Source organism: Thermobia domestica, chromosome 9 (assembly GCF_964235325.1).
Source record: "Thermobia domestica chromosome 9, izTheDome1.hap1.1, whole genome shotgun sequence".
In the NCBI taxonomy this organism is placed as follows: domain Eukaryota; kingdom Metazoa; phylum Arthropoda; class Insecta; order Zygentoma; family Lepismatidae; genus Thermobia; species Thermobia domestica.
The window spans coordinates 172,733,634-172,758,573 of record NC_137462.1 but is presented as its reverse complement, the minus strand read 5'-3'; the positions used below and the strand labels follow the sequence as shown (position 1 = coordinate 172,758,573).

The following is a 24,940-nucleotide window of genomic DNA, read 5'->3' as shown; positions in this document are numbered from 1 at the left end:
AACTTTTCTCTTTTATGGATTTTGCTTTATGTAGATCAATATTAAAAACGGAAGTTGTATTGGATTTCTGTCACTTCCAGTTTTAGTGGGAGACTTAAGGGTGGATATGTAATGTATTCTTGGGGTACACTTAATCGTTGGCAGGAAACAGTTTTTTCACGTAGTCTTTTCATTTTTACTTAGTCATCAACGTTAAAAACTGATACTACTCAATTTATACTACCTCCGGTGGATGAATCAACTCCATCATCAAGGTCAGCTCCTAACTTTTGACCCTGTACATCGTGGTCAAAATTGACGGTGATCCAGCGAGTATTTCGTGATTCTTTTTTCTTTTTGTTATCTCCCGAGACGGGGTAAATATATAAAGAATTTTTGTAAACCAGATTCCTTAATAATTAAGTGTAATACGAAAAGATATAAACGGTTGCTCTACCAATTACCTATGTACCTAATTGAATGCATTAATATTTTCTTGATTTTACTCTTGTTAGTTAATATTAATTTGTGTGGATACTTGTGAAAATATATTTCATCACATTATATATATATATGTAGTGTATATGTCGGTCTACTGGAGAGCTTGTTAAAAGATATGTTATCCGCGGCATAATCTTACCTGAATGAATAACAAACCATTCAGCTTTCTTTAGCATCTCAAGTCTACGGGAAACAACATGGGTGTAAAACTGAAATAGACAACAACGTTTTACTCATCTTTTATAACGTTTTCTCAGTATATAACTGCAGTTACTTTTTCTTTCTAAACCGTTCCTTTTGATCTGACAAGAAGACGGGGCCTTGATAAAAGTATATTTATTTATTTCGTGCTTCTCTATATTCTTCTGTTTGTCAGCGCTTGCCTAGAGATGTAGCTATAGTACTTTCGAGCGACACGGTCATCTTCAGCTTACTTACGTTTAAAAAAAAAGGTTATAAAGATAAAAAGATGTGGATGTGAAAAGGTAAAAAGGATACACATTTGAAGAAAATTCTTCATGTCAAAAACCAAACAATGGCACATGAACCATCGTGCCACACTATGAAGCTAATCATTGTGTACTGTGTAGGAAACTATACACTATTGAGAGTCCTAGAAACACGCACATGTTCAGCTATCCCTTTTGGTTTGACCTATATGTAATTTTTTACACTGATAATTGATACTGTAAATGGTAGTTCATTTGCCATAGTTTAGTTTTATTATTTGACGTGAAGTGTATATCTACTTCCAATTTTTCATCCTTTCTGCCTTCCAACATGTTTTTACCTTTATATATATATATATATATTTTTTTGTAACGTAAGCTCAGAATGAGAACCATGTTACTCAAAAGTTCTACCATTACTTAGATTTTTGGGGCCTTTGCGATGAGTATGAAACTTCTTAATTAACCTTTAGTACCTATATTGAGTATTATCACCGCTCGCAATTTGTACCCGTATACTGTACAGTAATACTTTATTACTTTTACATGGAAGATAAGGTGGAGGGCATAACGACTGGAGATTTTGATTTACATATTTACATATTTTGATTGAGATATATGTTTTAGCAAGATGTAATGGTGCTATGTTGTTCCCGCATTAATTCTCTTTGATTGACATAGACGAATGATCAGTGAACAACGTGTATTTGCAGTAAAATTATTTCGCAAAAAATAGCAGCTACTGCTTAGCAGCTGCAAGACGAGAATTCTGACGTCACTTTCAACTTCGGTGTCATGATAAGATTCCATGTGCTCACGCAGTAAAGACGTGGCTTGAGAATTTTCGAACGACAGGTTCATTATGAAGCGAGAAGCTACAGGACGAAGAAAAACCGTCTGAACACCAGAGACAGTCGAACCTGTCAAGACCTCTTTCTTGTAGAGTCCAGATTCAGAGCATTCCGCATGGTGACATACTGTTTTATTGGGTTTGTCACGCCGCGCTTTGGGAAGAGTATTCTTTCAAGATTTAAATTTCCATAAAATATAGGAAGTTCAATAACTGAAAGCTTGATGTACAGTTCTTAGTTAAATAAATATTTCCTGAAAAAGTTTACGGATGTCAGACGAAGCGCAGTTCCATCTGAATGGGTGTGTAAATAAACAAAATGCACATTGTTCATGCGACTATTCATGTATGTTTACTAAATTCCTTTGTTGTGGGAACAAAATAACATCGTTACAATCTTGCCAACATATACAGTACCTGAAATACACAAACCAAAATCTCCTGTTACCTCATGCCATCCTATATAATTTTGTAAAATGAAATACAATTGTTAGCGCCAGAAATCACAATATTTAAGAAAGAGAAAGCTTTTTGCCGGATATATTAAATCAGTTTCATCTTTTCAAGAACCTGAAGTGGAAATAAAGCAAAAACACAGTGAACGCTGCAAGTACTGGCCAGCTTGCCGACAAGGAGAAAAATGTGACTATCATCATCCGACTGTTCCCTGCAAGTAAGTAGTAGAGACAATTATATATTTCGTGTGTATTCTCGTAGTTCAGTGTCTGCATAGTCTAAGCTTGTGCTGAATAGTGTTGTAAAAAAAACGGTTTTTTTTCTGTGAAGTTTTTTTTCAATAAAAAACATCGTTCTTTTTCATGTTTTTTTTCAAATTTCTGTTTTTTTTCTGGCAGCTATTATTTATTGATTTATGTTGAAGATTATTGAAATAATCAATAGAACTTGAGTCGAAGCCCTCGTAACTTACAAGTCGTTTGTTTCCTTGTACCTATACGAGCAAAATCGTGTGATTATTCCTTTCGGGCCCAGGTCATTTTTGGCGTTTTCCTACCTTGTCAGTTAGTGACTTATTGCTCAAAAACCATTTACCCTATTGATATGGTTAAGACCTTGTTTTTTAGAAAAGGAATGTGGCTTCTTTTTGGTGTACGTTACATTGCAGTGTTGCGAGCGGGTGGGAAATTACTGAGGGAAATGTAGGGGTGAAAATTTACCAAAAAAATCCCTAACCGAATTTCAAGACTTTTTGTATCTAGTACCACTGTTGCCATATGGGTCCAAGTCATCTAAAAAATTTCTTTGGTGCGTTGACAAGGTACAGTGAAAACCTGAAGTCGCTGGCTTCCATTCAAAGAGAGAAAGAAAAAATTCTCTGTTTCCATACACATGAAATTTTGACACTTTTTACGCCTCAGAAGCAAAAATCAACAGATATGCCGGGGCTACAGCTTCTCTAATTATCCTATTGAAACTTTTTATGGTGCGTTCTGTAGGCTAAAGAGAGGGCTTTCAGGTAGCGGTACATTTGTTCCAACGTAGCGAACAAGAGGGAAATAATAGAGGGGAAAGGGAAATTTGCCGAATTTTTCACTTAAAATCGGGAATTAATTGTTTTGTCTAGAAATACTGCCATAAAACAGACATAAACTATATGAAAGTAAACTGTGGTACCATAAGAATATATCCTACAAGTATCATGACGATATCTAACAAAGTAAGCATGAATTTTTAAAAAAAATCTCATTCTAACTCAGAAATGCACAATTTTCTTACTATTTATAGAACATGGTTTATTATAAGCCTCAACTGTACTTCCCCTAATTATTCTATCGAAACTTTTTATGGTGCGCTGTATAGGCTAAGGACGAGGCTTTCAGACAGTGGTACGTTTGTTCGAATGTAGCCAACAAGAGGGAAATAATAAAGACAAAAAGAGAATTTTCCCAAAATTTCCCCTAAAATCGGAAATTAAAATTTTCTGTAGCTGGCAACAGTGCTAGCACACACACACACACACACACACAAACTATCTTAAAAGAAGCTTTGGTATCCCTATAATATATCCTACAAGCATTGTGACGATATCTAATAAAGTAAGCAGGTCATTAAAAAATATTTCAGTCTACCTAAAAAAAATCACAGTTATCTTTCCACTTAGAGAACAAGGTGTACTGTAAACCTCAACTGTACTTCTCCTAACTATCCTATTGAAACTCCCTATAGTGCGTTGTGAAGGGCAAAGACAAGACTTTCAGATACTGGTACTTTTGTTCCTATGTAGCCAACAAGAGGGATATAATAGATAAAACACGTAATTTTCCCCTAACATCTTGAATTTAAATTTTCTGTAGCTGGCAAAACTGCTACCAGACAGACAAAAACACTGGTATAAACATAAAAATAAACACTGGTACATCACTAATATATCCTACAAGTATCATGGCGATATTTAAGAAACAATGCTTCTAATTACCAAAAATATATTTCGATAAACAGAAAAGTAGGGGAAAATCAAGAGTTAAAACCTAAATCCGAATTTTCGTGCGTCCCCTAATTACCCCACTGTAACGATATGTACCCGAGTTTGCTCAGTAAGGACAAATGTTCGACTGGTGTAAGTTGACTTGCATTCGGACGTATAGGTACGGTTTATAACAAAAATTTCGATTTTTTGCCCAAATTCAAGGAGATTTTAATTTCCGTAGTTGGCAACACTGCACGCAAGCCCGTCCAATTTATGTCAACAATTAGGTATTCATTCTACGTGTCTACCTGACAAGTCTTAAGGAGGTCTCTCTACAACGAATGAAGCTACAGGGGAAAAGTAATAAAGAAAATTCGAAAATTTTCGAATTTTTGACTCGGGTGAAATTTGAGAAGGAAATTCGACACAAGAGGAAAAAGAAACTAAAAAGATAAACTATGGACCAACCATATTTGGCATATATATATATATATATATATACCGATATCTTAATTAGTGGCCATACAGGTGCGGATTAAAAAGGTGACACACCCGTATGTGCCACTTTGGCCACCTGGGTCAGAAAGGGTTACGAGTGTACATTTTGACTACTAACTTGTGTTGTAATAATTAGGCCTACAGTCTTGACTAATAATAATATCGTTGTTGTAAACAATCACAATTTCTCCTTTTTACATCTTAGTTCCAATACTGATGCTGAGAAATGCAGGGTGTTTCAAAATGAATATCGGGAAATTAAGTCTTCGTAGTACTTATTACATTTTACGCACAATTATAAACAATACATCAAATAAAAGAACACCTCAAACAGTTTTTGCTTCAAGTGTTCGATGTGAGCTTCATTCGTCACATGGCACACATTGAGTCAATAGGTGAGAAAGGCCCATAAACTTTCCGCCATATGGCACAAAACATTCAATTCACACAGACGTTTGCACTGTAAATATAGATTCAGGCTTTGCAAAATTAAAACACACAAAGCTTTCTGGTCTTTAGTCTCCACCTTTGCTACTTGCTCTTTCTAACAGCAGACAGAGGAAATAATGCATGACATGCGTGTGTACAAAACTGTTTGAGTTGCTCTTTCATTTGATAATACTTATAATTGTAAGTTAATTGTAATAGATACTACAACGTTTCAAACCCTAATTTTAATTTTGAAACACCCTGCATTACTTCAAATTATGTTATCCTATATTCATGTCTTGTATGTATACTCATGTCCAAAATTATTGTCGCATGTCTATAAATATGTTGTTATAGGAATATAATTTGACAACGAATCCGCCTGGTATTTCTTATAATGTTAGTATGTGTATAATCGGCGAAGACATGTATGTGGCAAATTTCATGTCAAAACAGCAGTAAATAAGAACAATAAAACGAAAATAAAACTTTCTTGTCCATTTAGCAACATTTTGTTTTACTCTTTCTAATTTTCGTATTTATAATTCTTTTCCTTTGAAATTTACCACAAATATACATTTTCCGATTATACACACAGCATCAGTATTAAAAGTACCCTGCAAAATCATTATCAAATTATATTCTTACCAGAAGGTAGTTATAGATATGCGACAATCATTTTGGACATGAGTGTACATATCATCAGGGCCGGCCCTAGGCAATTTGTCGCCCTTTGCCGCCTCCCTCTTTCTCCAGAAAGAACAAATCTTAAAAGTCACAATTTTAAGTATGCTGCTCCAGCATGAACAATGAAGGGGAGGGAAACTACACTCGCACTCAGAAAGGCTTAAATACTTACTAGAAATACAATATTGTTGTGTCTGTTTTTTTTTTCTTTAAATATTAATCTATTATGTTAGTGAAAGATAAAGCAAATACATCTGAAAGATGATAATCCTTTTTATAGAATTCAATATCGAGTTTCAACCTCAACATGTCAGTTTGCAATTATAGTGCAACTAGCTCTTTTACCTTTATTTCTTGATTTTCCTTCTACATCTGTTATTTTTTAAAGTGTTTCCATCTTCAATGATAACGATCTTATTTGCGACAAAGACAAGAGAAGCTTTCATATCAGAACTCTGATAATTATAGTGCTCGCGCCGAGTCGTGAAGCTTGACCTAGGTAATTTCCGTCTACCGATTTCACCACCCAATAGAACGCGAGGGTGTGTTCCAGTCGTTAGCCCCCACCCATCACATTTTGTCAGTGGCTTCTCTCGCGCTACACGGAAAACATCTCCCGAGAGTACAGTGTTGTCGGATTGGCGTCAAATTCCGTTTTGTTAATTCTTTTTTGTTGCGTTATATTTTCGTTGTTACTATTTGTGCTATTGTTACCATTTTAGAATAGTTGTTACAGTAGTTATTGTTGTACAGTGTTATTATTGGCAATTTTAAATGCCTTTTTTATATATACTCGTTTACTATGTCTTCAAAGTTTGGCAACATTGTTGGTGAACTTCAGCTGTTTGACATTTCCCCAAGCGTGCGTTCGGGAAGCGGCTCATCGAATTGTACCGAAGTTTTCCGATGCATCGAAGCTCAAACAAAATATTGCTGTGATTGGTTTAGAGCCCAAGCTTCATGACTGGGCGCGAGTACTATAACCAAAGTGGACAGGCGTTCGAGAATTGAGTTCTTGTATTTGACAACAATCAAGCAATTTATTCTGGGATTTATTTCACTATTTGCTTTAGCACTGACCATGTGACTTAAACTAATGCGACCTAAACATAATTTATGAATGTAGTATTCAAATAGAAGGTCAGCTTAGTAAATTTAGCTACCATGATCATAAAGTCTGTTTCCAACAAGAAACATTTATTTTAAATAAAATACTTATGACAGATAATGCAGCCCCGTGCAAATGCACGTGTTTCACATGTTAGAGCCAGCCATGCATATCATATATCTAGTCGACAAATTATTTATATATGATATTCAGAAAAATACTAGTAGGCAAATTAGTATTAGTTTTTACCTTTAGACAAGTTATTTGCATTTTATACTGTTCGTGATATTATTTTCGTACTTATTAAAGGCCTACTTTCACGAAAAAACAAATGTTCATTTATACTTTTATTTCTTCGTTGATATTGGTGAAACAGTACAGAAACCCGGATTATTAGTAGGTACGCTACTCATATAAATTGTAAAATATTTGTACCGTATCAGTATCTAGTGTTTAATTTATGTTGCATTTTATGGTAATTATACCTACATAAAAATACTGCAGACTTAAATGACGTAAGATACATTACAAATGACTATTTGAAAAAAAACGAAATTTAGAAAAAAAACGAGAGGCAATGTTTTTTTTCTAAAAAAAACGTACATTTCTGAAAAAATACGAACGGTTTTTTTTCTATTTACAACACTAGTGCTGAAATGGGTTGATCAAGATTTAAGGAGAGATGCGCTCAGTTTTGTGGGCCAACTCACTTTTGAAAATTAACATGAGTTGACTTACGCTGAAAATAATCGAATTTTGTGCGTAATGTTATGTTCACTCGTAGGAATACTCAATCACCTCAATCACGTTATTCTGGTTATTTGAAAGATTTTATTTGGAATTGAATGAATAATTACCAGAGCAGTTCAATATTAATTTCATGGGAGTATTATAATTTCAATAAAAAAACAAGATAAAATCAGTTCATATTATAGTGTACGTAGAAAATCCTCTCTTTCCTTTCTGAAATAAACGTGAAATCATGACAAGAACAGAAGTTACCGAGATATTGTTTTTCAAATTGTGTTTCTGTTCATTTATTTTGTTCTTGCTATTGCTAGTTTTATATCTGTGGTTCTTGAACTCGGAACTATACAGATAGAAAATACGCGCGAAAATATATACCTAAAGTGTTAAAATGAGTATGATATTGTTGAGTATATATTCACATTCTTGATATCAAACAAACAAACAAACAAACAAACAAACACAAAAAAATTGTTAGTTTTACTTCTGATTTTATGTAAATGAGCTTAAGATGAACTGAGTTAAGTTGAGCTGCTTTTCAAATTTATGAGTTTAAGCATAAATTTAATTCCTATCTTTCACTAACCAAAACTTGTTCAACCATTTGTAGTTTTTGTTGTATTGTTGTATTGTAAGATGCTGTCATTGTAAAATACAGGTATTTAAAATGAGACCCAACTTCTTGAGTTATCTTAATAATATCAATAAATTAGTCAGTTAAAAACAGAAAAATGTACATTATGCAACGCACTTAAGAACATTTAGTAGGAATTCAGGATCTGGCCTGAAGGTGATATAAAAAATGAAAGTTGTAGTCCCAGTATGCGCCCTTGGAATATCGCGAATATGTATACAGGGTGTTCAGAAGCTATATAGTTATTTTAAAGCAGTTCTCGCTACATCAGTGGGTCACACAAGCAACTGTTCAAGTAGGTAGCCAGTCGTACAGATGCTGGTTGTCTGTCTATGGTATGGTATCCTACGCTCTCTGTAGATTTTGGCTTTTGTGGGCGATGATCTTTACGGAAACCCAGCTGGCAGTCAGGAGCTTTCCCCACACGTGTTCGATAGGGTGTGGACTTAGATTCGGAGACTTAGCATTTCAGGATATAAGGCATATACCGAGTAGAGCTGTTTGGATTGCCCTGGCGATATGGGGACATGCGGCTGAAAAGTGTTTAGACAGGATCGGAGACAGGGTAGACGGCGCCACAGAGGTACAATGTATTAGTCATATTCTCTTGAATGAAAACGAGGCAAGCAGAATGTATAGCTTTTAACCTCTGCAAACCAGAATGCCCAGTGTGGGTCCTGTATGGCGAGTGCGAATACACTGGATTTTCGGGGTTACCTACACGTTTACAGACACGCAGATGGCCGTTACTGTGTTCGAGACAGAAACGACTCTTTCTACTGAACACCAACGCCCTCCTGCAGTTTTTCCGTACACTACCAAAGACGGTTCGACGATGAGCGGTGCTAGTGGCAATCGTGCGAGGGGAACGCTGGAATATGTTCCTGCTTCTTAACAATTGATTATTTAGTGTTCGTTCGCTCACATAGAAGGGCACGGTGTCTCTGGTTTTATAGACGGTCGCCGTTCTGTCATTTAAGGCGGCCTAATCGAATCTTCTGTTCAGGAATTCCCAGGATTGTCGCGGGAGCACGGGGAGGGGGTTCTGCATTTGGAGCTCTCAGCTTCCCATTGTATGCACCACAGATAGACCACTGACACTATAGCTCATGCTGGCATCATTACTGAGATAAAACCAGCTAGCTTCTCGCAACCGTGCTGTACAGGGTGTATCGGAAGTCCCGGGCCAGAGACCAACATAAAGATACCTAAAAGGGAAAGAGAGGAAAGTTGATGGAAATAGGCGGATTTCAATCTAAAATGGTGGAATTTTTCCAATCACAGCAGGCGTTTGGGCTCAACATTGGTAAGGCGCCCAATTTTAAGTGAAAAAGTATCGGTACCGTTGCCAGTTCAACGTACTGTTCCCGTGGGCCCTCACTTTTTCCCTCACACAACAATGTGGACGTTCCCCTTCAAACTGTAAACGTTGCTTTTACATTTATCATAGGGCGCCTTACCAATGTGGAACTCAAACTGCTGGTATAATTGGGAAATTTCCACTTTTTTAGATCGAAAACTACCTATTTCCAATAACTTTCCATTTTACGTACCTTCACTCAGCATAATGGAGTTGGCCTGTGGCCGCTGGACTTCTGAGACACCCTGTACATCCATATTGAAGTCACTTAACTGCACAATTGGCCTTCGCTGGCGTCATTGCAGACACATGCTGTCATGCACTCAGAACGGGTTCGCATGCACAACTAGCGGCCGTGTGCACCAACGGAGTTGAACGACGTTCAGCATTAAGTTTCAGTCAAGTGGTGGATGAACTAGATTTAACTTTGAACAGCCAATTTTCGGGATTAATGTCATTGGTCATGGTTAGTCTACAGTACTGAATCAAAATGTGCTAAATTTATATTTTCAATAATGGAACAGAATTCGATAAACTACGTTCAAGTTCGAATGTTCGGTTATGAACTCATTTACATGAACACTCATTTTAACTTCGTTGGTGTACATACCTGCTGATCTATCTTTTTGTTTAATGATCTTTAAATTACTAAGAGCATGCTGTCTACAGACACTACAATCAACTTTCTCTTTACTGTGACCAGTATGTTGGGATCTTCACACTGAGATGAGAATACCTTTTGCAGATTCACCTTGTGTGCTGCTAATTTCTTCCGAAAGGTTTCAAGAGGCACCACCAAATATAATGATGTCTAATGTTTCTGTTATGTTCGTTATTTAGGTTTTGTTATGTGAAAGGATTTATTGACAGGCACATGTTTCAGTTTCTATTTGTTTGCGTGTAAGGTACATACTAGTGAGCACGTAAATAGTAAATTAGTAAAATATTTTCATGTACTTTTCAGAGCCTTCCCGAATTGTAAATACGGAGACAAATGCCTGTATATTCACCCTAATTGTAAATTCGATGCGGCTTGTACCCGAAAGGATTGCCACTTTACTCATGCGAGTCCAAGAAATCTTGCTTTAGCAACACCTGCTGTAATAGGTGAGTAGAGAGCAATAAAATATACTATCTTATGGTCATATGTGTGAAAGTATGAGCTAAAAATCGAACTGTTACGTATAAGTGATAAAAAAAATAAAATAAACTAATGGATCGTACTAATTATCAAAGTTTACAATATTATTAGCGTTTAACGAAGGAAACTTGTCTAAACATGAGTGGCCCCGCGTAGCGTAGGTGCTAACGCTCTCGCCTTTAGTCCGAGCGGTCCCGGGTTCGATTTCCCGTGGGGGAACACTCGCTCGAAAAAGTGTGAAAGCTTTTTCAGACCAGCCATCCTGAGTGAGATTTTCCTCGGTTTTTCTCATTCATAAATGCAAATGCCGGGATGGTACCTAACATATAGATTCCAGGCCGCTTCCTTCCTTCCCTTTCCTCGGATAGTGTCATCCCTCATACGTGATAGGCTAACATAGCTATAGATGCCTAAAGCCCAGAAATCTAATTGTTAATCTAAACTTGTTAAAACATGAGACATGTAGTAGACAATAGATCTCATTGGACTGAACAAAATGATATGAGTGAGTGTAAATCCTCATGCGTAGCTTTCGAGAAAAGAACAATTTATCTGTAAACTTAAAAATTGATACTTTACGATAACCATTCCATATTAAGATGAAACTGATACTAAAGTGTATACCAATCAAGATTTTCATTATGACACTAGCAAGATGACAGCATAGAGATATAGCCTAAAATTATTATCTTTTAAACTTGAATTTTTGTTTAACTATGAACTCTACATAGATAAGACATATTAATTGATAGATCACGTAGGGGTGAACAAAATGACATCCTTGGAGGTAAATTCTGATGCGAAGTTTTTCTATAAAGTCGAGAAAAACTTAATTTTTTTATAGCTTTTAAAAAATATGTCGTTCGTTTCCAGTTTGATACAATTTGTAGTTTGTTCTGCTAAAATAGATTTTTTTTATCTATGTACTGTATATAAATAAAAGGACTTCAAAAACAAGGAATAAAAGGCGAAAAATAATAAAAGTGCTAAAAAGCAGACAATAGTATTAATAAAGTGCTTAAAAGTAGAAAATAGTTTATTACTATTGCCTATAAACATTTTTTTTTTTGAAGTCATGCCAAGCAAAACAAATTAATGCATAATGTAAATATATTTTGATGGTAATTTTATGAGCCATTAATATGTTTGGCTTGCCACAACTTCAGAAAATTTTTGAATAGTAATAATAAATTATTTTCCGTCTTTAGGTGCTTTTTTATTATTATTGTCTGCATTTTAGCACTTTTATGATTATTTTTCCTTTTAGTCTTTTTATGTCGGTTCATATTTTTTAAAAAGGATTTATTTTCTGCTTTTTAGTACATTTTTAATCAGTTATTTTTACTCTTAAGTTTATTTTTTTTTTTAATTTTTCCATTTTTCCCTTAGCCATTAGTTTAGTTGGTTAAATACGAACACTAAAGGTAGGACACTTAATTCTCTGAAAACTGGGCCATCCTACGAAACATGTGTAAAGAAATGCGTAATAATTAATTATCAAATTGTAAAAAAAAAAAAAAAAAAAAAAAAAATTACTTTTCTTTTCTTAAATTATAGGTAACAGCCTTATTCGAGAATAGCTCACTACATTAGTAAACATCGTAACAAAATATCACAAAGTCTAAAATGTAGTTAGCCGTTTGCGCAAGAGATGGTGTTAGTGTCGCAAGTCGCAAAGTATATCAGTAGAGACACGATTTTGTGGTAAATAGGAATTCGTAATTTCGTTATAAAAAAAAATATGCGTAAAGCGGGATAAAATCTTGAATAAAAATTCAATGTAAGAACACTATTTTCCTTGGTAATTACAATTAGTTATATTTTATTTCACCTTAATTTTCACTCATTAATCATGACATGAGCCCATGTATGACTAAATTAAACAATATTTGAGTTTTTAAGAAATAACACTAAGCATCCTCATTGAATAAAAGTATCATTTAAAGGAAAACAAAAACATACACAGACAACATTAACAGGAAAAAATAACTTTAGTGTTGACAGTTTACTTATGCAAATAACACGTAAGCATTGTTTCAGTGTTTTCTGGTGTTAAGTTTGTTCTTTTGTCGGTAAGTATGTCATTGTAAGAAGAGAGAGCCCTCTCCACATCAAGATTCTAAATTGATATGTATAGCGGGGGACACTTCTAAATGGTACAGCCATATGGAGATTTACGGCTAAGGTGTACCATTTAGAAGTGTTCCCCGCTGTACATTAGTTGGAGAAACTTTCCAGCAATTTCTGAATGCCCATCTAACATACCCCGCAACACTCTTTCCACACTATCCACTTCACTAGTAGATACTGTTTGGAGCTCATTTTGTAACTGCATGTAAAATTTCAAAAATTCACGGTGATCTATTTCCTCAAAAATGGGAATTTTCATCACATTACTAGAAAACTTATCAAGTTTTGCAACTTTGAGCTGGGGAAGATGAAATAATGATGTCAATGTCTTAAAGATCTCACCAGCTGGATCCTTTTTAAAGCATGTCAGCCAGTTTGTTGCTGCATGCCACCCCAACTTACTGAACTTCTTTTCGACACTCTTCTGTCTCTCTTCACTCCTCACTTTTTTAAGTTTCTTCCTTAAATATAAGTTGTGCCACAAGTTTATATTCGGACATTAGTTCATTTACTTTTGGAATAACTTTATGGGCCAAAGGGTTGTTGGAATTTTCGAAGCACGTTATCAAGTCAGAAGTGGAAGCACAATGCTCTTTGACAAATGTAGCCTCACAATGCACAGACTTGACACTACCTTCCGACAAATTGTGAAAATAATGAACGCTCTCCGCATCACTTTCCACACTTTTGAAATACTCAACCAAATCAAGTATATATTCTGCAATATACACTACAGCAAGAAACCAAGTATTCCATGGGGTCACAGGGGGCGCGGTGGCTCAGTGGTAGAGCGTTCACCTCCGGTGCTTGGGGTCCCTGGTTCGATCCCAGCTCGCGCCGTGTGGACTTTGTGGTGGACAAACACCGTGCTCGTGGGTTTTCTCGGAGTTCTCCCGTTTCCTCCCACTTTCTTCATTCCACCATTTCATTCATTTCTCATAATCACCGTCTCCTTTAGCCTGACCGGCATAATCGTGGGACGTAAAACTCAAAGATTTCATTTCATTTTTCCATCGGGTCACAATTGGTAAAGGGAAAAGTTTTGCTTCTTTCTCACCATTCTTGTATTTCTCCTTTAGGAAACTGACATATCTATGTTTTCTCTTTCTTGTATTGAGAAAAGCCCGCTTTGTATGTGCTACGAACTTGTTCAGACGGTATAATTTCTTTGGCCATATTCCTGACATTTATGTGCCCAACACTCAGTATGAATCAGATTGTCAGAAATCAATCCTCTCAATGTTTGTACACATTTTGTCATATATCGCACACCATCCGTAGCAACACCAATTATATTTTCATACTTTATTGCATGTTTATTAATCACTTGGACAATAGCTTGACAGCACTCTTGTGAATTTGCATTTTGCAGCATGCAAACACCACCAACATGTAACCTTGGTGTATCACAACGATCCTTAGGAAGTGTTCTGAACAACACAATAAAAACTGCTCAACACAATAAAAACTGCTCGACCCATTCTATCTGTAATTTCGTCGGCGTGGACAATCACATGCTGATCTTTCATACTCTGAACTGTATTTCTATCCTGCTTCTCTTTCAATAATGGTACATACTTCTTTCTAAGCCAGTCTGCTGTAGGAAAGTTTCCACTTCCTAAAAAGAAAATAAAACCAGTATAACATTTTTTTTTTTTTTTTTTGCATAATTAAACATTCTTCAATTTCTGTAATGCTTTACCTGATAAAGTGCAATGTAAACATTTTAATATAAACATTATTTTATGATAACCTAGTAGCTGAGAAGTACTTCTTGCATGGCAGCTATGAGTTCCATTTTATTACAATACATTTAAAGTTGTAGGGTCGCGGATCCTACCTTGAGTACCACTATTCTAGGATATGCATCTAAAAATATTATCTAGTTAGGAAATTTATTTAGGGTAATCGACACCGTGATTCTGAGCTCTCACCTTCAATCGAATACGATATATGGATACTAAATTCTCACAATATACTCGTAATTATCTGCGTTGATGACTAGTAGGACGAGCTAAATACTGAAAACCATTCTTAGTAATCTCTGTTACCTTAAAAACACAGGTATTCAGCAGTTCACAGATTTCATTTATTGATTGATTGATGAACCAAAGAGTGAAAAAGGAAAGAAGAAAACTTAAATTCCTGAAAGGTAACACTCCAAATGAAATTCCTGAAGATTAACGCTCTAGATTTAAGCCAGTAAATCAAGAAATAAAAAACAATTAATTAGAGAATAAACAATTGATTAGCAGTGTAACCTTGTAGCAATTTATATTTTTATTTTTAAAAGTGGACGGTTAATCTCGCAAGATGTATAACACACATGCTGCAAATCGGAAGTTCGCCATATTTTAAACTTAATATTGGTACTTCATAATTTAAGCTCTTAACTAATAAGTACACTATTATGGACGTAAGTAAACTCTGTGATTTGGGGAATCATAATTTATAGAGAATGCACACTATCAATTATTCAGATATTGGTGGTAATTATTATTCCTTTCTTTTTCAGTTCATGCGAAACCTGCATCCCCTGCAGTGTGTCGATTCTTTCCAAAGTGTACAAACATGAACTGTACATATTATCATCCACGGGTAAGATTTACTTTTATAGATTTGACAAGAATCATATTCAAAGATCGTTAAATTGAAAAATAAAGAATGAGGGTTTAACATATACAGGCATATTATATACAGGATGGACCATTTATCGTCCATTTATCTTGAAACGCCCTTGTAACTTTTAAACTAATAGATAAAATTCAATGAAATTTTGTAACACGCAAATATCAACACGAGGACTTTGTTAGACATACTCTACAATACCGTTAAATTAACAGTGCTGCCAACGCCAACCAAACATAAAGTTATATATTTTTAAGTTGCACTACATGAGCTTATTACATATTTCAGATCTACGTGTTAAACGAAAACTTACCATACCGTAGATATCTTTGAAGGAAGTACGTGGTTCAACAGGCACACCTTACGGTACTAAATTAATAAACATTTTTCAAAGGAATCTCGGATATGGAAAGATCAAATAAGTATATATTGTTATCCAGGGAGTCAGTTCAAGGGCGAATTATCTTAAGAGTCACAAGCAATGACATCAATGAAGTATGTGCCTAGGACGTCGCATTTTGCCTCTTAACGTACTTTAGAAATGAGATTGGTTATGTACAGCATCAATGCCAAAATGTGAACTGTGGAGTAAAGCTGTTCTTAAAAACTTTTATAAATACCTGAATTGCCTCATATTGCTCAAAGTTTTATTTATTTATTTTTTGTGTGTGAATATGTGTGTATATGAAACCGTAAGTAATCTAGCCAAAATGGGAGATAAAATGAATTCATTCCAAGGGAATAATAAAGTGAAATGTTTTCCATTATTCGTTCAGTAAGATTGTACAAAAGAGTAAAGCACTTGTTTAAAAATTAAGAAACAACAATATCGTGATTATAAACGGATAAAACGTCTTTTATAAACAACTACAACTCCAGGGGCCTTATAAAAACACTTATATTCTACTGGAAGAAAATTTTTTGTCGAAATATCCCAATTAATCATGTAATTATTGATTGCATTGACCCCTTCCAAACTATTTGTTAAGATTTGGGGACAAATTGAAATTAGAAGGCGCCAAATCGGGTGAGTAGGATTAGTAGGCTAAATTTACCTCAATATTTGATAATAGCAGCCATGGAGCTGACAGCTAGTTTATGAGGATGTTGTTCTGGTTGAACAGAATTTCTTTTAGTAATTTTCTACCTTTCGCACAACTTTGTTACATATTACCAGACTAGTAACTGTAATCATAAGGAAAGAGGACTTACGAGTGACGGAGATGAGCGGTGTATTTTTCCGTTTCAAATATTTGACCAAAGCTGTATAATTGCTAAAGGCAAGAAAAAGGGAAAATTTCGAACTGAAAGGAGAATATTCACTGGAAGTGTAACTATTTAAAAGCAGGATATTACAAGTATATTACTCAGCAGGATGAAAGATCAGTTTGTGTGCTGTGATAAAGTAATTTAGTATTCGGAAGTTCGTGCGTGGTATAGCGATATTGGAAGTAGAGGTGCAAAAAAGCCGGCTTTTTGAATCGATGTTTTTTTTTCACATAAAAAGCCGGCTTTTTTTGGGGGGGGGGGGACGAGAATTTTGGAAATTTTGGCATTTTTCATTTTCATGTTTTTCTGTTTAAATAGCTTTCTTATAGTATACTCTAAAGTTAAATAAGATTCCATGACCTAAATGCCATACTTAGCTCTGGAATTCACCATCATGATGGATGGAGCACATGGTTTATGAATTAAAGTAAACATAAAGTACGTAGTATTTGAGGGCAATTTTAGAAGCTATTTAACTTTATTTTAACTTCTGAATTATCGATATCTTTTTCTTCTCTGGATCATTTCTTTTTAGTTATCCGTGTTTCACTTCTTAGAGCTTAGTACTTTAGCTTCTAGCACATAATTAATCTTATGTTTTTCAATATATCAGAGCGTACGTTTTTCAATATATCTGTCAGAGCGTACTTCCACATTTCCGTTATATCATAGCTGTGCAATGATTTAACAATAATCTTCCGGACACAACCTTGAATACCATTTGATAGAAATAATCAGTATCGGATTTAGAAAAATATTTGGAAGGGGTTTTTCTGAATATTGTTTGTTTTTTCTAAAAAATCCTAAAAGAGGAGCTTAAGTTTATGAGTACAGGCATAACAAATATTTCGTTTCGTTTGTATATTCAGCTATAATCTTCCAGATACAACCTTGAAGACCATTTTATACTTTTAATCAGTGGCGGATTTAGAAAAGTATTTTGGGAGGGGCTTTTCTTATTAATGCTTAGTTTTTCTAAAAATTCCTAATTATTATTATTATTATTATTATTATTATTATTATTATTATTATTATTATTATTATTATTATTATTATTATTATTATTATTATTATTATTATTATTATTATTATTATTATATATGAGAACAGCTTGAAGTTTATGAGTAAAGGCAAAACTAATATTTAGTTTGTTTTAGAAATTCCGTAATTTCCGGGTAGAGGCTTCAATCCGAAAGACATCCCCACCCTAACCTTCTTCGCAGATCCATCACTGCTGGTAACTAGTAATAACAAAGATTTAAAAACGATTAGAAAGGAAATCGGCCAGGACTCACAGTGCACGCACTATCTCTACATTCACAGATGGAATTAAGGAAAACTTTTGTCAAAATGGTCGAATGCGGGGTTGAATCCCGGACTTCACGATAGAAGCGCGAAAGCTAACCACTCTCTCATGTTTGTTGTGCAGTTGTGCTTAACTTAAACGTATTCTCTCTCTCTTTCTCTATGGCCACAAAAGCTCTCCATTGACTTCTGTCCTTATGCAATTCAATCCAGTTTCTACTTTGTATTCCTATTTCTGCTAGATCCATCTTAATATTGTCCTCTCATCTGGGCCTAGGTTTTCCTAATGGACGTTTCCCGATTGGATTTCCAGTTAAAACTTTGAAACCGTTCCTGCTTTCTTCCATTCTGGCAACATGACCTGTCCACCTGTCTCTCCTAGACTTGTTGACTCAAACGATGTTTGGTAAACCGTATAAAATATGTAGTTCCTCCTTCTGAAGTTTCTGTCATTCCCCATTCCGGTTCCTCTTGGGTCAAAATATTCGACTCAGAATTTTATTCTCATATAATTTCAGTTTGCGTCTTCCCTCAGCGTAAGCGACCATGTTTCACAACCATAAAGCATAACTGGCATGATTATCATTTTATATATTTTAAGCTTTAAATTCCTTGACAGAATTCGCGACGACAAAATATTTTGAACTAAATAATAACAAGAATTTCCTAATTTCAGTCGACATTAATTTCTTTGTGGGTATGATTTTGATCTGGTAATACTGATCCAAGTTATTTGAAAGTATCCACTGTGTCGAAGGTATTAATTGATATTTTAACGCATTCATAATTTGCCGTATTATGATTCTTGTGAACTTCCTTGTATTTAGATTTCTCTGTATTTACTCATGTTCCTGCAAGCGTTTAGTAAGACCTCTGCATTTCTTTCAATTGTTCTCCTATCAGATTTACATCATCAGCATACACCATAACCTGGTGAATACCATTCAACCCTAGGTCCTGGTTCCTATCTTTGATTTTTCTTATAGTGTACTCCGGAACAAAGCTGAATAATAACGGCGATAACGCATATCCTTGTTTCAGGCCAATCTCGACGTGGAAGCTCGCATTTTTCTACTCGGACTTTACTCTGGGATTCATTTAAACACTTAATAAATCTAGCTTTTTCGGTATTCCAAATTCTGTAAGAATATTGTACAATGTTTCCCTCCTAATCGAGTTGTAAGCCTTTCTAAAATCAATAAACAGTTTTTGTACTGGGTACTATATTCCCATTTCTTTTCGAGTATTTGTCGAATGGTAAATATCTGGTCGATTTCAACTAAATTCACACTAATAATCTCCAATAATTTCATCTGCGTATGGGGTCTTATTAATAGAATGTTAAGAGAAATGCCTCGATAATTATTACAATCAATTTTGTCGTCTTGTGAATTGGAACGGTGATTGATTCTTCCACTCTTTTTAAATGTATTCCATATTTTTTCTTTTTTGTAAAAAAAAAAAAAACGTTGCGATATGTTGAATTTTCTTGTTAAAAATTCAGAAACCTTCAGGACTGGGTAAACCGTGATGGTAGTTATATATTCTACAGCGTAGGAAACCATACGCTCATATGAACCGTCTATTATGTACTGTATATGACCCATGGACAGAAAATTCGATACTTTCCCGATTCTGAACAAGCTTAAGGAACAGTCAGTGCATTACAGAATTTGGAGCTTTACCGATTTGGCAGATCCGAAGCACCTAATAGGTAGTAACAGATTATTACGTATGTGATCAATCTGAAAAATTTGTACGAAATATTCATACAATGTATATGAAAGTTAAAACTTAACTGAAAAATTTCAAGAATGTACAGAACCACCCGAAACGAAGCTCTTGATATGCAGATTTCTCTCATGTTTTTCTTTATTTTGCTTCAAAAAGAATGTGTGAGATATTTTGAAGTAAAAATACTACATACAATTTTGCTAGTTATTTGTGTATCATTTTTTAAGTATTTATTGTATATAAGAGGTTAAAATATTATTACATATATTGCAAAATCCTTTGGAATTCACAATCTAAATATATTAAGAATTTTAAAAAATCTTTTTGAAATTCATGGTTTATTTTTGAGGTTTCATATTATCTGCATCAACCACTAATTAATTTTTTTTTTGTTTGTTTGGAGCGAAACAAAGTTTGCTTTATTAGTTTAAAGCAAAATTTTCAAAAAAGCCCAAAATTTCCCAACCAAAAAAGCGAAGCAGAAAAAATTGAATTTTTTTTCCCAAAAAAAGCCGTTTTTTTCCCTAGCCCTTGCATCTCTAATTGGAAGTCATTGGCATAGGTAGGGCTATTGTACTACCACCACTTCTTCTGACATCATTTGTTTCCACTAGGTTCTAAAGATTGAACTTAACATAAGGGTTATATTTTGCACTGACCTGTAAATATTATTGCGAAAGAGAGAATTATAATTTTTGTTTGAATTTGTAAAACAGAAATATAAAATAATAAATGAACTAAAGATGAGAAAGGTAAGGAAATGTACCTCATCGTGAGAGTAAAGTTGCAGTATATACTGACCTATGGTTTCGTTCCATAAGTAGTCATATTACTTGGAACCGAAAATATAATTTGTGGAACCTTGCACTTCATTGACTTTGAAGTGACGAAATTACTTAACTCATCCTTTAGAACAGATAAAGGTAACTAGTTGCTTGAGAACTCCAAACTGACTTTTTATTTTCATTTATAGTAATCTAATAAGCAAAATTTGCCTATTCATAACATTCCGCCGTAAGTTTCAGACTTTAGTCTTTACTATGGGTTAAGATTCTTATGGGCACTTTTCGTAGGAAAAGGAAGGGAAAAGATTCTAAAGTAAGGTAAAAAAAAAAAAGTCATAGAGAGAACTACAGACTACATACCTATATTAAAAGCCAAAACCATGAAGCTGGCTGGTGTGCTTAAAAAATTAAGCATCTATAAATTGTTAAATGTAAGCTGATAAAATGTCTTTGTATTTGGAGATAAAATGTCTTTGTAGATGTCAAAGCTTTTTTCCATGTGTTGCAAATTCGACCAAATTGAGATTATTATGAAGACTAACCTCAGGCAAAACTACGTAACTGTTGCCTCACTGAAGTAGATAACCTACTGTTCATTTTCTAAGCATTGTTGTTCCAACATCTTAATGAGCCATAGACCAATAACCGTAGATGCAGAACAGTTCTGTCTGTAAATCATGACTATTCTGTGAAAAAAAAAGCACGAAATGTTCTTGGCAAAATTCTTGCACAAGAAACAACACGCTCAGTCCACGATGACCGGGAAAGTTGAAATTAAGTTTTAAAACGTAGCAGTTATAGGAGAGAAAAGGGAGCAAAAGGTGATCGATTATATATGAAGGGGACAAAAAGCCGAAAGAGGGGAAAAAGATGCTGAAAAATTATTTCTGTTCTCAACTGAAAGCAACATTTGATACACCGAGTGTTTTCGAAGAGCGCGTTTTGCTTTAAAAGAAAGTAGTACTCAGCTGAAAATCCTAACCATAGTCATTACATTACAGTAAAACACTAGGATCAAATTATAAATGGAGTTCCATAAATTTCTCTATTGTTTGTAAAATTAAGTATGTATTTTTATCATTTACTTATTGTTGCTCTTAGAAATGTTAAATACATTTTATTTTCAGCCTTGCCGTTATGGTCGGTATTGCACCAAGTTCGATTGTACTTTCCTCCACGCTGAAGTCCCGACAAAGGATAAGTTAAAGTGGATTTCACCAACGTCCAAAACATTAGTTTAAAAACATTATAATCTTGCCATGTGGTCTGAAGCTGCTGCCAAACGTGTTGTTTGAAAAAAAAGACTGCCAGTGTGTTGTGTTTTGTAATAGACTATACACGCATATATGTAAACATATATGTCTGTTTTTCTTAGTCTTTGATATGTGTGCGTGAGAAAAAGTTAAAGAATGAAAGTGGTTATGTATTAATAAATAGTATTCGCCCATGTTTTCCGACTGTCTTCGATTCGAATCAGAATCAGAAATGGGAGCTAATTGTTGCCACTCTTTAGTATTTTACAATAGCAATTGTAGTACGTGGCAGCATAAGAAAAGTTAATGCAACATATTCTACAATATATTTTGTAGAAATAAACTGAAATATGTAACGAATAATATTGTATGATACGCAGTATGTAACTAAATATTTGGAACTAGAAGATATGTTAGATAATTACGAATGAATTATTTACAGTTAGCTTTGAATATATGAGTTTTGTTTTCTGTCTTTCAATACGTGAGTGTTGTTGAATATGTCAGTATTTGAAAATAAATAATATACATATTGTTCTGTGTCTTTTTTCATATGCTTTCTTATGTGTTAATCCGTGAGTAAGCACTTGATTCAGGAATTGCAGCAGAAATTATCTATTAGCTTGCGTAGTTTGTGAAAAGCTAGTTGACATTTTATAACTACGTTTACAGATGTGTAAATTTCTGTTGTTTTACGATAAGTATCATCTTTCAGCCAAATAAGTCAGGATTACATGACCAGAAATGATTTATTGTCTGCATAAGATTGCTTTTGCTTGTTGGAAAATAACGCTGTCTCCATCGAAGCGCTTCCTGGTTTCGTTAGTGAGGTATCGAGCACATCAACACAGCATAAAGTGCATAAAATATAGATTTGACACACGGACTGCGTCAATCGGTATTCTTTAAGAAGATATCAGTAGCAGGATTTAAATGGAAACAATAAGAAATAACAAGTGGAAATGTGCATAAGTGCAAGAAACAGCTAAATGAAATACTTCTACTGCATGAAGTAGTAGGTATTAATTGTAAGAAAAATGGAGCGAAGAACGTATTTTGATATATTTTCATAAATGTCACGGATGTTTTCATATATCTTGTGAAAAATTGCTATTACGTACATTAATTAATAATTTTCAGAAATGTGTCACAAGGGTCAAAATGTGTTCTAAGGGCACAAGTGAATATTCATCTATATTATCCTGTATTGCTTTCGTCCTATGAGTTTCCTATTATTTTGAGTTGCTTATACAGGGTGTTTCTAAACAGCTACAACCTTTGAGAGGTGATCCCTGACACCAGATAAGACAAAAAGTATAGGCTAACATAGGTGTAGAAATGCTTGCTTTCGGCGTTATGACCAGCCGAAAATTTGTCGGAAAAATACAAAAACACAAATAATTCGAGGACAAAAAGGGGTAGCCATTATTTTAATTCTGTACCAGGGAAAAAACAAAAATCACGAAGTGCCACTAAAAATCGTTTTTCTGTATCTAGGTGTTTGGAAATTTGCAGACACAGTCCTGGACGTCTTTCCGAGCTGGGGGTTGGAGCTGATTTAATGTAGTGGTTTCACTACGCAGTTGCACCAAGGAGGAACAAAGTGATGTTATTCGATTTTTATGGTATCGACCGAAGTGAAGCTGTGAAACCGGTTGATATTCATTGGAGAATGAAGATGAAGTCTGTTACAGCAGCAAGTCTACAGGCGGTACAAGAAATTCACAGAAGGTACGAATTTGTTAAGTGATGCTCCCCGTTCGGATCAGGTTCATGGAATTTTGACAGAGGAGTCCGTAGCTGCAGCAGATTGGCTTATTCAGGAAAACCTGCGTGTCATCTTGGCTAAAATGGCTTCCGTGTTGGATATGAGCTTCGATTCAAATATACCGCATAGTGCACGCCGAACTCCGCTACAGAAAAGAGTTCACCAGTTGAGTTTCTCGACAGCTGACGCAGGAGCTGAAAGATAGTCGGGTTGACACATGTCAAGAGCTGCTGAGACGTAACGAAGAGGGTGAGGATTTTCTAGGTCACATTGTCACCGGGATTGAAAGTTGGTTGCACTATTTTCAACCGGAAACGAAACGTGCAAGGAAAAAACAACGAAATTCTTCCTCGCGAAAACCAAACAAGTTTCACAGCTAACCCTCTGCAGGGAAAATCATATCAACTTTATTCTGGGATAAAAATGGTCCTATTCTGAAACACTACATTCCCCACACACTATAGCGACTAGTGGCACTACACCAACCTTCGCAAGAACCCTTTCAATCCAGCAATACTAAGAAAGTGAAGGGGATTGCTGAATGCAGGTGTTTTGCTTCAACATGATAACGCTCGTGCTCATTCTGCTTGAGCAACCGTGAAAACTGCCGACGACCTATCTTACGCTACTTGTGTGAAAACTTACGCTACAAGTGTCTCCCACATCCGCTATATTCGACAGATTTGACATCATCAGATTTTCACATCTTCGGTTCATTAAAGGAGAAAAGAATCGTATGCGGTATCGAAACACTTCCTATCCGGTAGTGTAAGTTCATTGAACTGGGAGGGGATTATGTAGAAAAATATTGTACAAACATTCTCCCTGCAGTAAAATAGTTGAAAAAAATATTTGCGGTTTTCATCTGATTCTCCCTTGTAGATTTCAATAATGCACAGTTAGATGCGGTGCACGTACAGCGAAACGTGACTTCCCAGCAAACTAATGAACTCCTGGAATATTTTATCAAAGTTTCAATGAAGAAAATAAACAACAATCAAGCACATTTAAACTAGTAAAGAACATAGTGCATTATTCAAGTAAGAACTTGAAAGAAAGAGAGAGACATTAACATACAATGTCTCAGTAGAGAATAAATTTTCGAATTAAGAACTGACATCAAGTAAAGTCTTTAACGTCTCATGGTTATACTCTTCAGACTAATGTAGCCGAATAATTAATGCCCAGGGAAAACTCACGGAGTTCAACTCTCAATGAACAAGAACTCCGCACTTGAGATGAGCGCGCTATCGCTGTGTC

General features: G+C 35.0%; 1 protein-coding gene across 1 annotated transcript in view; it reads left to right on the top strand.

The window, feature by feature from the left end:
* Nab2 (Nuclear polyadenosine RNA-binding 2) overlaps nt 1-22,446 on the top strand; it is an 84,627-nt gene extending 62,181 nt beyond the window's left edge. Inside the window, exons 11-14 of the mRNA XM_081772204.1 lie at nt 2,347-2,452; nt 10,632-10,774; nt 15,454-15,536; nt 21,787-22,446. Of these exons, the coding sequence (XP_081628330.1) occupies nt 2,347-2,452; nt 10,632-10,774; nt 15,454-15,536; nt 21,787-21,900 (446 nt within the window). The 3' untranslated portion in view covers nt 21,901-22,446. The remainder of the gene's footprint in view (nt 1-2,346; nt 2,453-10,631; nt 10,775-15,453; nt 15,537-21,786) is intronic.
* The last annotated feature ends 2,494 nt before the right edge of the window (nt 22,447-24,940 follow it).